This window comes from Nomascus leucogenys, chromosome 5 (assembly GCF_006542625.1).
Source record: "Nomascus leucogenys isolate Asia chromosome 5, Asia_NLE_v1, whole genome shotgun sequence".
NCBI lineage: Eukaryota > Metazoa > Chordata > Mammalia > Primates > Hylobatidae > Nomascus > Nomascus leucogenys.
The window spans coordinates 10,813,928-10,826,108 of record NC_044385.1 but is presented as its reverse complement, the minus strand read 5'-3'; the positions used below and the strand labels follow the sequence as shown (position 1 = coordinate 10,826,108).

The following is a 12,181-nucleotide window of genomic DNA, read 5'->3' as shown; positions in this document are numbered from 1 at the left end:
TCTGTTGAACTTCTCATAAGTGAAATAAATCAAATAGTTAATTTATTTGCTAAACTTATTGTAAGCACAAAAACTGCATTCTCCACACCCAAAGAGGCTGCTTTCTTCAATATTTATCTTTATGTGTTTCTTTTTTCTACTTTCCATCATATCAATTTTTAAAGGGTTTTTGTTTTTTTTTTCTGTTTGTTGCTTTTATCATACAGAAGCAGTGCTTACATTGAATTAAACTAATATACTCATCTTTTTTGTTTTAATGTGCTTTGCTTTCTTCTTTTCCCTTAAACGATCCCTTTGGATGTCTCCTGATGCTATAATTTTGGTAATATCTAGCACTTAAACCAATTTGAACAAGAAATGATTTGTACAGAAAGTTATTGTCAATAATGCCGCTAATACCACAAATCTTTCATGTTCTTGATTATCTTTTGAAAATGATGTTTGTGTCTTACATCTGCTCTTCTTTCTCATTCGACAGAAGGATATTTCAGCATTTGCTGTTTTTCAGTATTCATTCTATTTTATCGTGTATGCAGATTGCTCTCCTCTGTGTCTTATTCTTCCTGCAGTCAGACATGACCTAGCAATGCGGAATAGCAGACCTCAGTCACTTGGCTGACCACTCTTTTTTTTGTTAATACCTACTACAGATTAAAAGCAGTTCAACTTAGATACCTGACAAAATCAGGCTGAGAAAATTTTCTGAAGAAAAATCTCCCAAACCTAGCTTAATTAAAAAAAAAAAATCTCACGAAGAAAGTATCTCTTAACAAACCATGTGCTGTACCAAAATGTTAGGTTTTTGAGTTTCTTTGAATTAAGGCTTAATAATGATCTTGCCTAATTCTTTAGTGATATCTCTACCATTAGTGAGTCACATGTGATTGGTCAGTTTAACATGGAAAGTAAGTTTCTTGATATTATATATGATTAATATCAGTTATAAAAAGGTAACTAAACAGCCTGTATTTTCTAAGCCAAGGATGAAAGCTTCTTTACAATTTTTCCTTAAAATCATAATATTGAAAATGAAAAAATTAGTCTCAATAGAATTTCCCTTTAATAATATACATATTACTATGTAAATATGTTTCAGGGAAAAATTGTAATATTTACAAATATATATACTGGAAAACTTTTCCTTGCTGTTTTTCTTACAACTAGTGTCTCTATGATATCTTTTCTCCATAGGACTTAGACATCAGCCTGACAACAAATTCAGCCCTAAGTTTGGAAATACATCATTGTTTTCTTTTTCATACCCTTTCATCTGTGTAACTCTCCTAGGAATAAGTAGTCAAAGAAACTTTAGAGGTCTACAGAAAAATGAAAAGTTATTTGTAAATTTGCATATGCACACACGTACGTACACATTATGTTTTGTAGAAGAAGAAAAGAGCTATTATATAATTTATGAAAGCAGACTGTGTCATTTTAAGAGAAAAAGAAATGTTTTTGTGATTTCTCTTTGAAATTCACCTTTCACAATATTCAGTGTCTAAGAAATTGCTTACTGTTATTTTGCATGAAATGAGAGCCGCTCATTGCAGCATATTAGTTTATGATCTACCTTACCTGTTTTAATCTACTGTTTTTATTAAAATGAGTTGGGTTGCTGTTTGTTTTTATCACTGCATTTTTATGCAAAAGATGCAAGTTGGTTTTTTAAAAAGCATTTGCAGAGTATCAATTTTTAAGATGATATCTTTTTTGGTGCTTAAATAGGTTGTCAATGGAATCACTGAAAGTAGAGCAGCATGTTTTCACAGAAAAAGGAAGAAACTAATGTCAAAACATTTTTAAAGAGTTTTGCTTGCTACAGCTTTTCTCTAGCATGTAGTTGACACTAAGTTTTGTTGCGATAACACGGTGAATGTGTTTTTTTATGTTTATTGTTTACGTAGCTCCATTTAGGATAATGGAGTCTTTATAAATAAGAGATATTTTTAAGGAAGTCTTTGAGGTCATGTCTATTTAATGTTTCCTCTCTTTTCCTTATGCCCCTACAGAAATTCATGATGAAGGTAAGACATCTTAATATATATGCTATGTATATAGATATATATAGCAGATATATTACTATATATGGATTATATATGCATATATCTGCATATTAGTATAGCTGCATTATATATATAACAGATATATGTATTACTATATATCAGCTATATATATGTGATACTTTGTATGTTTTATGTATGGTTATATACATTTGTTTTACTTTTCAATCCATGTAACTTTTCTTCACGTGCTTTTAAAAAGTTTTTAAAAATTCAACTTTGGAGCTTTTAAATTTAGATAAAACACATGTTTAGATTTAACAACTCAACAAACAACATTTGACATTTTTGGGTCATATTGTCACATATTACATTTAATTAGCTAACATTAAAAATTTCTCTTATTAAAACAATTTTAATAGCTCTCCATTTAGAATGTTCACTCTGGGGATTATGTTGACTTTGCATTTATGCACTTTTGTATGAATACAATGGGAAATTCTTCCACTGGGAAATTAGGGGAGGCACCAAGAAACTACTTCTACTTACTCCAGGAGAAGTGAAAATAATTCAGCCAGCCCCTTATTCATTTCTAAACTAAATTGGAAAAGTGAAAATATTGTAAAAGTAGACAAATAGGCCGGGCGCAGTGGCTCACGCTTGTAATCCCAGCACTTTGGGAGGCCGAGGCGGGCGGATCACGAGGTCAGGAGATCGAGACCACGGTGAAACCCCGTCTCTACTAAAAATACAAAAAAATTAGCCGGGCGTGGTGGCGGGCGCCTGTAGTCCCAGCTACTCGGAGAGGCTGAGGCAGGAGAATGGCGTGAACCCGGGAGGCGGAGCTTGCAGTGAGCCGAGATCGCGCCACTGCACTCCAGCCTGGGCGACAGAGCGAGACTCCGTCTCAAAAAAAAAAAAAGTAGACAAATAAAAAAAGAGTAAATCATGTGGACATGTCATCGAAGGAATATGTAAGGGACAGACGGGAAGAGCAGACTATGGTTATTTTAGAATATATAATAGAAAATGTTTGTTTCATTTTCATATGCCCGCTACATTTCTCCTATAACATTTATGAGGTTTAATTTTTTTAATCTTAAAAGCCAAGAAACAATGGGTAGGTAGAAAAATTGATTGATATTCCATTAACAAAGGCTTAAAAGAGTTTACGATTTTGAAAGAAAGAGACTGTGAGAAATATTAAATCAAAATTCCAGATATAGATGGAAAAGGTTGCTTTGAAGAAAGGGAAGCGCGTCCTTGTCAGTCTGTTGAATTTTGTGGTTAAATCCATCATGTTTAATAAAACTGAACCAGGTGCATTGTGGGACATCCTAATCTGGACCTGTTCACTACCAGTGAGAATTTGGCGTTTTGGATGGGATGACAGAACAGAGTACTTCTTGGAAGCCATGTATCAACCAGGACATGAAACATCTTCCAGAATTTCAAATAACTCTAGCTCTTATTTTTCAGTAGAAAATATTATGCTCACATTTTGAAGAGAGGATGTTAATCCCTAAATTAGACATATCATGAAACAAGAGTTTGGGTTGGAAAAATATGTAAAACAACAGCAAAATAGGAATATTTCCTCTCTTTGCAAATACTGATAACTAACTTACCATTTGGGGTTTGAGAAAATTTAGTTTTTCATGCTAAATCTGCATTTGCTGTATTCATTTTATCATCTCATTCTTAATTCAATTGTACAATACTGTATGGACTTCCCCCTTGGGAAGGGTGCATGAAATGGTCGCCTGAAACAGACATCTGAAGGTCTCTTGTGAGAACAAATGCATATAAAAACCAGTGCAAATAGAAAGATGATGTAGAATTAGTTAAAAGCAGGTGGTATGCCTAAAATAATTTAATTAGGCCCCCAGTTCTTTTAACTTCGAGGCCAGAAGGCCAATAGTTATTTTCACACGTGGAATGGATGATCTGGAAAGGTTAGAATTGGATTAAGGGGAGGGCATATGCATGCAATTACGGTAATTTAAGTCACTTAAACGGAAAAACATGCTGAATTTTATCTCGCTTTCACCTTTCAATCATGCTTTGCTTTGGGTTTCATACGGAAAAGGCATTAACTTCTTAGAACCAGATGGATGCTTTCTTGTTGTGGGAGCCTATTTCTGCTGGTTGGTGCTAAACAGTGATGCATTAGGACTGTCCTAAGCCTGATCTGTTCCCTGAGGAGACTTTCCATGAAGACACCATCCCAAGTAAGCCAGTCCGTGTCAAATGGATGTCTTGACAGTGTTAAACTGGCCTTTTCAGGCACCTTTATCTTGAACTGAGGCCAGGATTCTCATGGGTTGTTATAATCCTTCAGTGACCCTGGTGTGTGATTCACTACTTATTTTGTTTTTTAAGAGACAGGGTCTTGCTCTGTCACCCAGGCTGGAGTACAGTGGCATGAACATAGCTCTCTGCAATCTGGAACTCCTGGGCTCCAGTGATCTTCTGGCCTCAGCCTCCCAGGTGGTTGGAATTACAAGCATGAGGCACTTTGCCTTGCTCTGGGCCAACTATATTTAAAAAACATGGAGCCAAAAAACAAAAAAAGCAAACCAGAAAGAACAAAATATAGAGCCAGTAATTTTAATGTGTGTGTAAACCTCTTTAGTCACACACACACACGTGTAGGCAAAGCTTTACGGTAAAACGAGCACTTTCTGGTTAACTTCAAGGCCTTGTCCTTCACTTTTAAAAAATTTTGTTTTGACTCGTGTGGCTGCCAGGTGTTATTAAAGTTCATGTGGATTTTATAGTTTTGGAACTTAAATCTGGTATGAAAAGGTGAGTTTCTATCAAAGTAATTCAAACCAGACAAAGTAAATAAAATTGTTCTTAGCCACAATAAATCAAATGCATTATAGAAAAAATAAGTGCTCTCTAAAGAGAGCCTCATTCTCTGAAGGAGTATAGTTTTTCAAAGTAGATTTTCCCCTTTTCTTCTCAGTTATGTGAAAAAAAGTGATTGTTTGTTTTGTTTTTTTTTGTTTGTTTGTTTTTGTTTTTGAGGCAGAATCTCGCTCTGTTGCCCAGGCTGGAGTGCAGTGGTGTGACCTCGGCTCACTGCAACCTCCGCCTCCCGGGTTCAAGCCATTCTCCTGTCTCAGCCTCCTGAGAGTAGCTGGGATTACAGGCGCCTGCCACCACGCCCAGCTAGTTTGTATTTTTTGTATTTTAATTTCACTGTGTTGGCCAGGCTGGTCTTGAACTCCTGACCTCACATGATCCACCCGTCTTGGTCTCCCAAAGTGCTGGGATTACAGGCATGAGCCACTGCGTCTGGCCCCCCAAAAAAGTGTTTTTTTCAACAGTTTTTCTTATTTTAATACCTTTTAATATCTGTTTTTAGAATAGTTCTGAGTTTTTTCAAGCAAAACATAAAGTTATTTTAAGAAATTATATGGAACAACAAGAATGTGATATTTGTTTAGTAAAAAGGTTATAATAATATTGGATATTAAATCATCTTTCTGTACTTCTTAAGGCACAAGTCAGTATCATCACTCTTACTCTGAAAATTTTTAAAGACCTCCTTTTCCTGCAAAAAGAAGTACAAACTTCTCGTCATATTTTATACCTTCCGTGGTCTTTCCCTGATCTAATTTTATAATTCCTGTGAAGTTTTTCTGTGCAACCCAACACTAAAATTCCATGATTGCTTTATACATACTCCTTACTCAGCCTGAAGTGGGCTTCCCCACATCCAGTTTTTCATTTGATAGTTGTTTACTGAGTACTTACCATGCCTGACCTCACGCTCGTAGCTGGAGGTGAAATGATAATCAGGACAGTGTCATTGTCCTTGAGGAGTTTTCAGTCTGATCAAGGGGAGGAGGGTTCTTGCGTAGAGTGTAAGGCCAATGTACAGGTGTATACCGAGGGCTGCAGCAGGATGGGGAGAGTGACTAGCTTTGAGGAAACTGGACGAGGCTTCATAGAGGAGGAAGTCTTTAATCTGAGTTTTAAAAAGTAGAGGGGGAAAAAAATCTGAGTATAAATGGGCCAGTGCAATTCAAACCTGTGTCATTCAAGAGTCACATGTACATAAAATATATAAAAGTTTCATTCCATTCTTATAAAAACTTTATTAAATTATAAAATCAATACATATTTATTCTATACAGTTTGGAAGTTACAGAAGAAAAATCCTTCAATTACATTAATAGGAAAAAACTATTGGAGGCTTTCTTATTAAAAAGGCTTTATAAGGCAGAGAAGACTAGAGAGAGGGAATGTTGTGTTCCGAGATAGGGCACCATGAAAGCAGTGTGGCATATCCAGGGAAGGGGAAGTGGGGATGTTTGGAGCACAGGGTGATTGAAGATGAGGCTAGAGATGAGTGAGACAAATGTCTCTCTGTGCTTCTCAAAGTGGTCTCTGGACCAACAGCATCAGCATCACCTGGAAAATTATTGAAATGAAAGTTCTCTGTGTCTACCCCAGACCTACTCAATCAAAATCCCAGTGGTAAGGGCCAGGAATCTGCGTTTTTACAAGCTCTTCAATTTAAGAAGCACTCTCACTCTTCTGTTTCATGGAAAGGGATTGATTGGACTCTTTCCTATATGCAATTGGGAGGAATGAGAAGTTTTTAAGCCTGGAGGCATTATGATCAATTTTGTGTTCTAGGAAGACTCATTCGTTGAATCAACGTTGATTTATTTATTTATTTTTTAAGATGGAGTCCTGCTCTGTTGCCCAGGCTGGAGTGCAATGGCGCAATCTCAGCTCACTGCAACCTCCGCCTCCTGGGTTCAAGTAATTCTCCTGCCTCAGCCTCCTGAGTAGCTGGGATTACAGGCGTGTGCCACCACGCCTGGCTAATTTTTGTGTTTTTACTAGAGATGGGGTTTTGCCATGTTGGCCAGGTTGGTCTCGAACTCCTGACCTCAGGTGATCGCCCGCCTCGGCCTCCCAAAGTGCTGGGATTACAGGCTTCAGCCACCACGCCTGGCCTGAATCAACATTTATTTAGTGCCTCTTGCATGTTCCGTATGCAGGTAGGCACCTGGAATACAATGGTGACCAAGGTACCATGGTTCCCACCCAGTGGAAACCATAATAGAATGGGAAACAGATTATTATTAAGTACATTATGAATAAAGAACTATAAATTATGATAATTATTTACTGATACCAAGTTTATTTTTCAAGAATTAGATAAAATGCTAGCCCCATAATAGAGATTACATTAACTTTATTCCAATGTATACATTATTTCAACAGCACTTTGCTTGTCTGCAAGAGCTCTTAATGCATTCTTTCCTACTAACGTTCCTTTGAGAGCAAGAGAGTATTTTATCGACTTGGTTAAGTTACCGTTTTGTGTTTTTCTCTCTTGTTCTCCTTTTTTTCTCTTCTCTCTGAAGACTGCTCAAGGTGGTGGTCATCGAACACTCCTCTACGGACATGCCATATTGCTGCGCCATTCCTATAGTGGCATGGTGAGTATGCATTTTATTTCATCTCCCTGTGGTCGTGCTGATCCATTTGGGGGTACACGGTCAGCAGATGCTGGCAGCATCATTTCTGCAATGGTATTAATGAGCTTGGACGTTTGTGTTCTTTAATATCTTTGTGCCCTTGTTAGTTTCTCATGTAAAAGATGAGAGTCGGCTCAGATGACTTTTAAGGTCCTTTAATTCTATCATTATATGATTACCATCTTTAGTATCTTACTTTTGATAGAGTAGTTTTAGGAGGAGAGCGGTGTAAGAGTCAAGAGATATTTTCTTTTCTGATTTTGTTTTAAAGAGTTCATTTATTAGAGAAATAAGGTATCTTTATTGAAAGATCAGATTTAAGAAAATCTACCTGTGAGCTCCAGTATTAATTGTACTCACCAACTTCTTTTTCTTCTTCACCAGGTTTCTCTTTTTCCATATCTGCTCCTCCTTTCACTCAGTTATTCACTAGGCTTCCCTTGGGCACAGTTTTCTCATTCTCTGCCTCACGTATATATGCACACATATATGTGTATATATGTAAATGTTTTAAATATATATTTTATAAATACTTTAAAGTATTCTTAGATATTACATATACAGCTGACCCTTGAACAACACAGGAGTTAGGGGTGCCAGTCTCCTGCACAGTAGAAAATCACATATAACTTTTGACTCCCTCAAAAGATAACTATTAATATCCCCCCGTGGACCAGAAGCCTTACCGATACCAGTCAACACGTATTGTGTATATGTACTAGATACCGTATTATAATAAAGTAAGCTGGAGAAAAGAAAATATTAAGAAAATCAAAAGACAAAGATATTTTCTATACATTAAGTGGAAATGGATCATCATAAAGATTTTCATTCTCATTGCCTTCGTGTCAAATAGGCTAAGGAGGAGGAAGACGAGGAATTGGTTTTGCTGTCTCAGGAATGGTAGAGGGGGAAGAACATCTTAGTAAGTGGGCTTGTGCAGTTCAAACCTGTGTTGTTCAAGGGTCAATGTACATAAAATATGTAAAAAATATGCAAAAGTCTCATTCCTTTTTTTTTTTTTTTTTTTTGAGATGGAGTCTGGTTCTGTTGCCCAGGCTGGGGTGCAGTGGTGCGATCTCGGCTCACTGCAAGCTCCACCTCCCAGGTTCACGCCATTCTCCTGCCTCTGCCTCCCAAGTAGCTGGGACTACAGGTGCCCACCACCACACCCAGCTAATTTTTTGTATTTTTAGTAGAGATGGGGTTTCACCGTGTTAGCCAGGATGGTCTCGATCTCCTGACCTGGTGATCCGCCTGCCTCGGCCTCCCGGAGTGCTGGGATTACAGGCGTGAGCCACCGCACCTGGCCTCATTCCATTCTTGTAAGAGCTTTATTAAATTATAAAAGCAGTACATATTCTATATGATTTGGAAGTTGCAGAAGAAAAATTCTGATCACACTAATAGGAAAAAACTGTTGGAGCCTTTTAAAAAAAGTTTTAATCTCTTCTGTCCTTAAGGTTTTTTTTTTTTAAAAAAACATAATTGAGATCTTACTACATTACCAAATTTATATCATTTTGTTTTTTGAGATAGGGTCTTGCCATCACCCAGGCTGAGGTGCAGTGGTATGATCATGGCTAACTGTAGCCTTGAACTCCGGGACTCAAGTGTTTCTTTTGCTTCAACCTCCTGAGTAGCTAGGACTAGAGGCGTGTGCCACCACACCTGGCTAATTTTTAAATTTCTTGTAGAGATGGGAGTCTCACCATCTTGCCTAAGCTGGTCTTGAGCTCCCGGGCTGAAATGATCCTCTCGCCTTGGCCTCCCAAAGTCCTGGGATTGCAGGCATGAGCCACCATGCCCGGCATGATTTTCTTTTCCTTTTCTTGTAACATAAGCATTTTCCATGTTGTTTACATTGTCAACATAATTTTAGTGGCTACATGATAGTTCAATATCTAGAATATTATACAATATCTATAATAATATACTTGATCATTCCTTTTAAAAAGTAGATGATTCCCATATTATGTAAATTGTTCTAAAGCAGAAGACTAAGTATCAATACCACTATCCGACTGGATTAAGAAAATGTGGCACATATACACCATGGAATACTATGCAGCCATAAAAAAGGATGAGTCCATGTCCTTTGTAGGGACGTGGATGAAACTGGAAACCATCATTCTCAGCAAACTATCACAAGGACAAAAAACCAAACACTGCATGTTCTCACTCATAGGTGGGAATTGAACAATGAGAACACTTGGACACAGGAAGGGGAACATGACACACCAGGGCCTGTCGTGGGGTGGGGAGAGGTGGGAGGGATAGCATTAGGAGATATACCTAATGTAAATGACGAGTTAATGGGTGCAGCACACCCACATGGCACATGGCACATGTATACGTATGTAACAAACCTGCACATTGTGCACATGTACCCTAGAACTTAAAGTATAATAAAAAATAAAAATAAAAAATACCACTATCCAACAAGGGCACACAAATTTTCAATCTCAATCATGGATATTTATGTGATAACTTGATTTTAATTGTCTATTTAATGAAATTCAAAAGTATAGGATGAGAAATATAGAAAATACATGGACGTGATTTTAATGATGATTTAATAATATCATTTCTTTTCATGTGTTACATCACATGAATAGGTCAGATAAGAAAACTTGTGATCATGTTAGCAAGTGCTGGAAAAGGTTTTTAATAAAACTCGATGCTCATTCTTAATAAAAACTAAACATTGATTATTTCCTCAGTGATAAAGATTATCAGTGTCAAATCAATAGTGAATATTGTAATTGTGAAATGCTGAAGCCATTTTTAAAATCAAATTAACTAAAATAAAAATAAGAATATGTTTTATCTACCATTGCTAACTAACATTGTGGAAATTTTGGCTGACATGTCAAGATATAAAACAACATAAAACAGTTTCATAAAGTGGTTGGATGTCAGAAAAATATGTAAAACCAATTTGTATAAAGCAATCACATATTAAAATTTTATGGAAACAATTCCACATTCTACAGCAATCAAAACACGTGAACTACATGAAGTAATAAATGTGAGGGTTTCTTTTAAGACAACTACTCTCTATACATAACAGTTGGGTTAAGAGCCTCAACTTGGTTGTTAGATTTGGATTCAGTCTCAGTTTGCCACATGCTGGACAGCCTGGGATATTTTGCATAATCGAGCCTGTAATTACACCTGAAATTTTTATACATTCATTAAATAAATATTATTTGGCATCTACTATGTGCTAGGTACTGTTTTAGGTCCTGGATATAGTAGTGAATAAGACCAAGTTCTTGCTCTTTTTAATTAACACTTAGTGGAATGATCATAGTATCTACCTCAGAGTTACTAGAAACATTAAGGAGAAAGCATATGTTAATAGTTACAGTGCCTAATACTGTACTGTTATTGAAAAAATTACCAAAGACTTTAATAGGAATCACTTTGTTTTTGTCTGGGAAGTCTGATTATTGCAAAGTTGTTACATTTTTAAAAAATAAAGGCAGATGTTAAGCACGATTTATATTTAAAGTCTATAAACATAGGGGATTATCGTGGGCTACCTGTCTTGAGGTCAGACTGACACTTCTGCCGTGGCTAAAAACAAGTTTAGGGACCCTGGGAGCCTCTTGACTATAACCTTGGGAGCCATTGCTTTGTAGTCAAGAGTCAGAATCAGAATCTGCAGGTCAATTTGATTTCACATCCCCATGGCACTGGATTCCACCTAACATACCAGCATATCTGCCACTGATTGGTTCATCTGCCTTCTCACACTCACAGACACACACTTAGCTGGATGGGCCCTATACCATAATAAGACATTTCTGGCCTTTGCATTATTTTCCCGGTGATTCTAAAGGGGGCTTGCTGGCAGCACGCTTGCTTGGTGATGGTAGTGTACTTTCAGATCCTACCACACTCATCTTTGTATCTCTGTTCTTACAACACTTTGTGGCATCGGGTTGGGGAGCAGTGGGCTTGAAAAATGATCCTAAACTTTATGTCCAAGAATATACAGTTAGGAACAAGTAAGGGTGGGAGGAATAAGTAGATGATGGTGTTGCAAGAGTGATTACTCCTGTGGAAATGCACACGTATGTAGACACACGATAAACCTCATTTTAGTGCAGTGACATGCTGTGCACCAGAATAAATTCTAGGTGGATTTCAAAGAGTTAAACATTTTTAAATGGAAACAAAACTAGAAGACAAAAGAGAATAGTCTTCAAATTTGTTTGGGAGAAAGATTTCTAACTGTCAGACTACATTGTACTTTTGCAGATGATCATGAATATCACATGAAGTGAGAGATGTACAAATACATCCCCAGTTACTTGTCTTCCTGTATTGACAGAGAACATTTCCTTTGTCTTTTATACGGGAAAAAAAGACTACAATTCCTTTAGGGTATTGCCCCTAATGCGTGCTGTTCTGCCTCACAGACATGTGAAAATCTGGGCTTTGTGCAGAAGCATCCAGATTTTCAGGAAAACACTAAGAACAGTAGGGATAGATGGATGCCAAATTACAGGTCAGAATAAGACTCTGCTGGTACGACTGTAAACCTTAAGGATGGCTGGTCACTGTGGCTCATGCCTATATTCCCGGCACTTTGGGAGGTGGAGGTGGGAGATTGCTTGAGTTTAGGAGTTTGAGATCACCTTGGGCAACATAGGGAGATCTCAT

General features: G+C 37.1%; 1 protein-coding gene across 6 annotated transcripts in view; it reads left to right on the top strand.

The window, feature by feature from the left end:
* The window catches only part of RYR2 (ryanodine receptor 2), a 787,631-nt gene that overhangs the window by 310,344 nt on the left and 465,106 nt on the right, over positions 1-12,181 (top strand). For 5 of the 6 annotated variants that reach the window (XM_030812625.1, XM_030812626.1, XM_030812624.1 and 2 more), the window contains 2 exons: positions 2,010-2,024; positions 7,394-7,468. In XM_030812625.1, the coding sequence (XP_030668485.1) occupies positions 2,010-2,024; positions 7,394-7,468 (90 nt within the window). Of the gene's footprint in view, positions 1-2,009; positions 2,025-2,901; positions 4,232-7,393; positions 7,469-12,181 lie in introns of those variants that run through there. The other variant, XM_030812629.1, reaches the window with a different exon arrangement.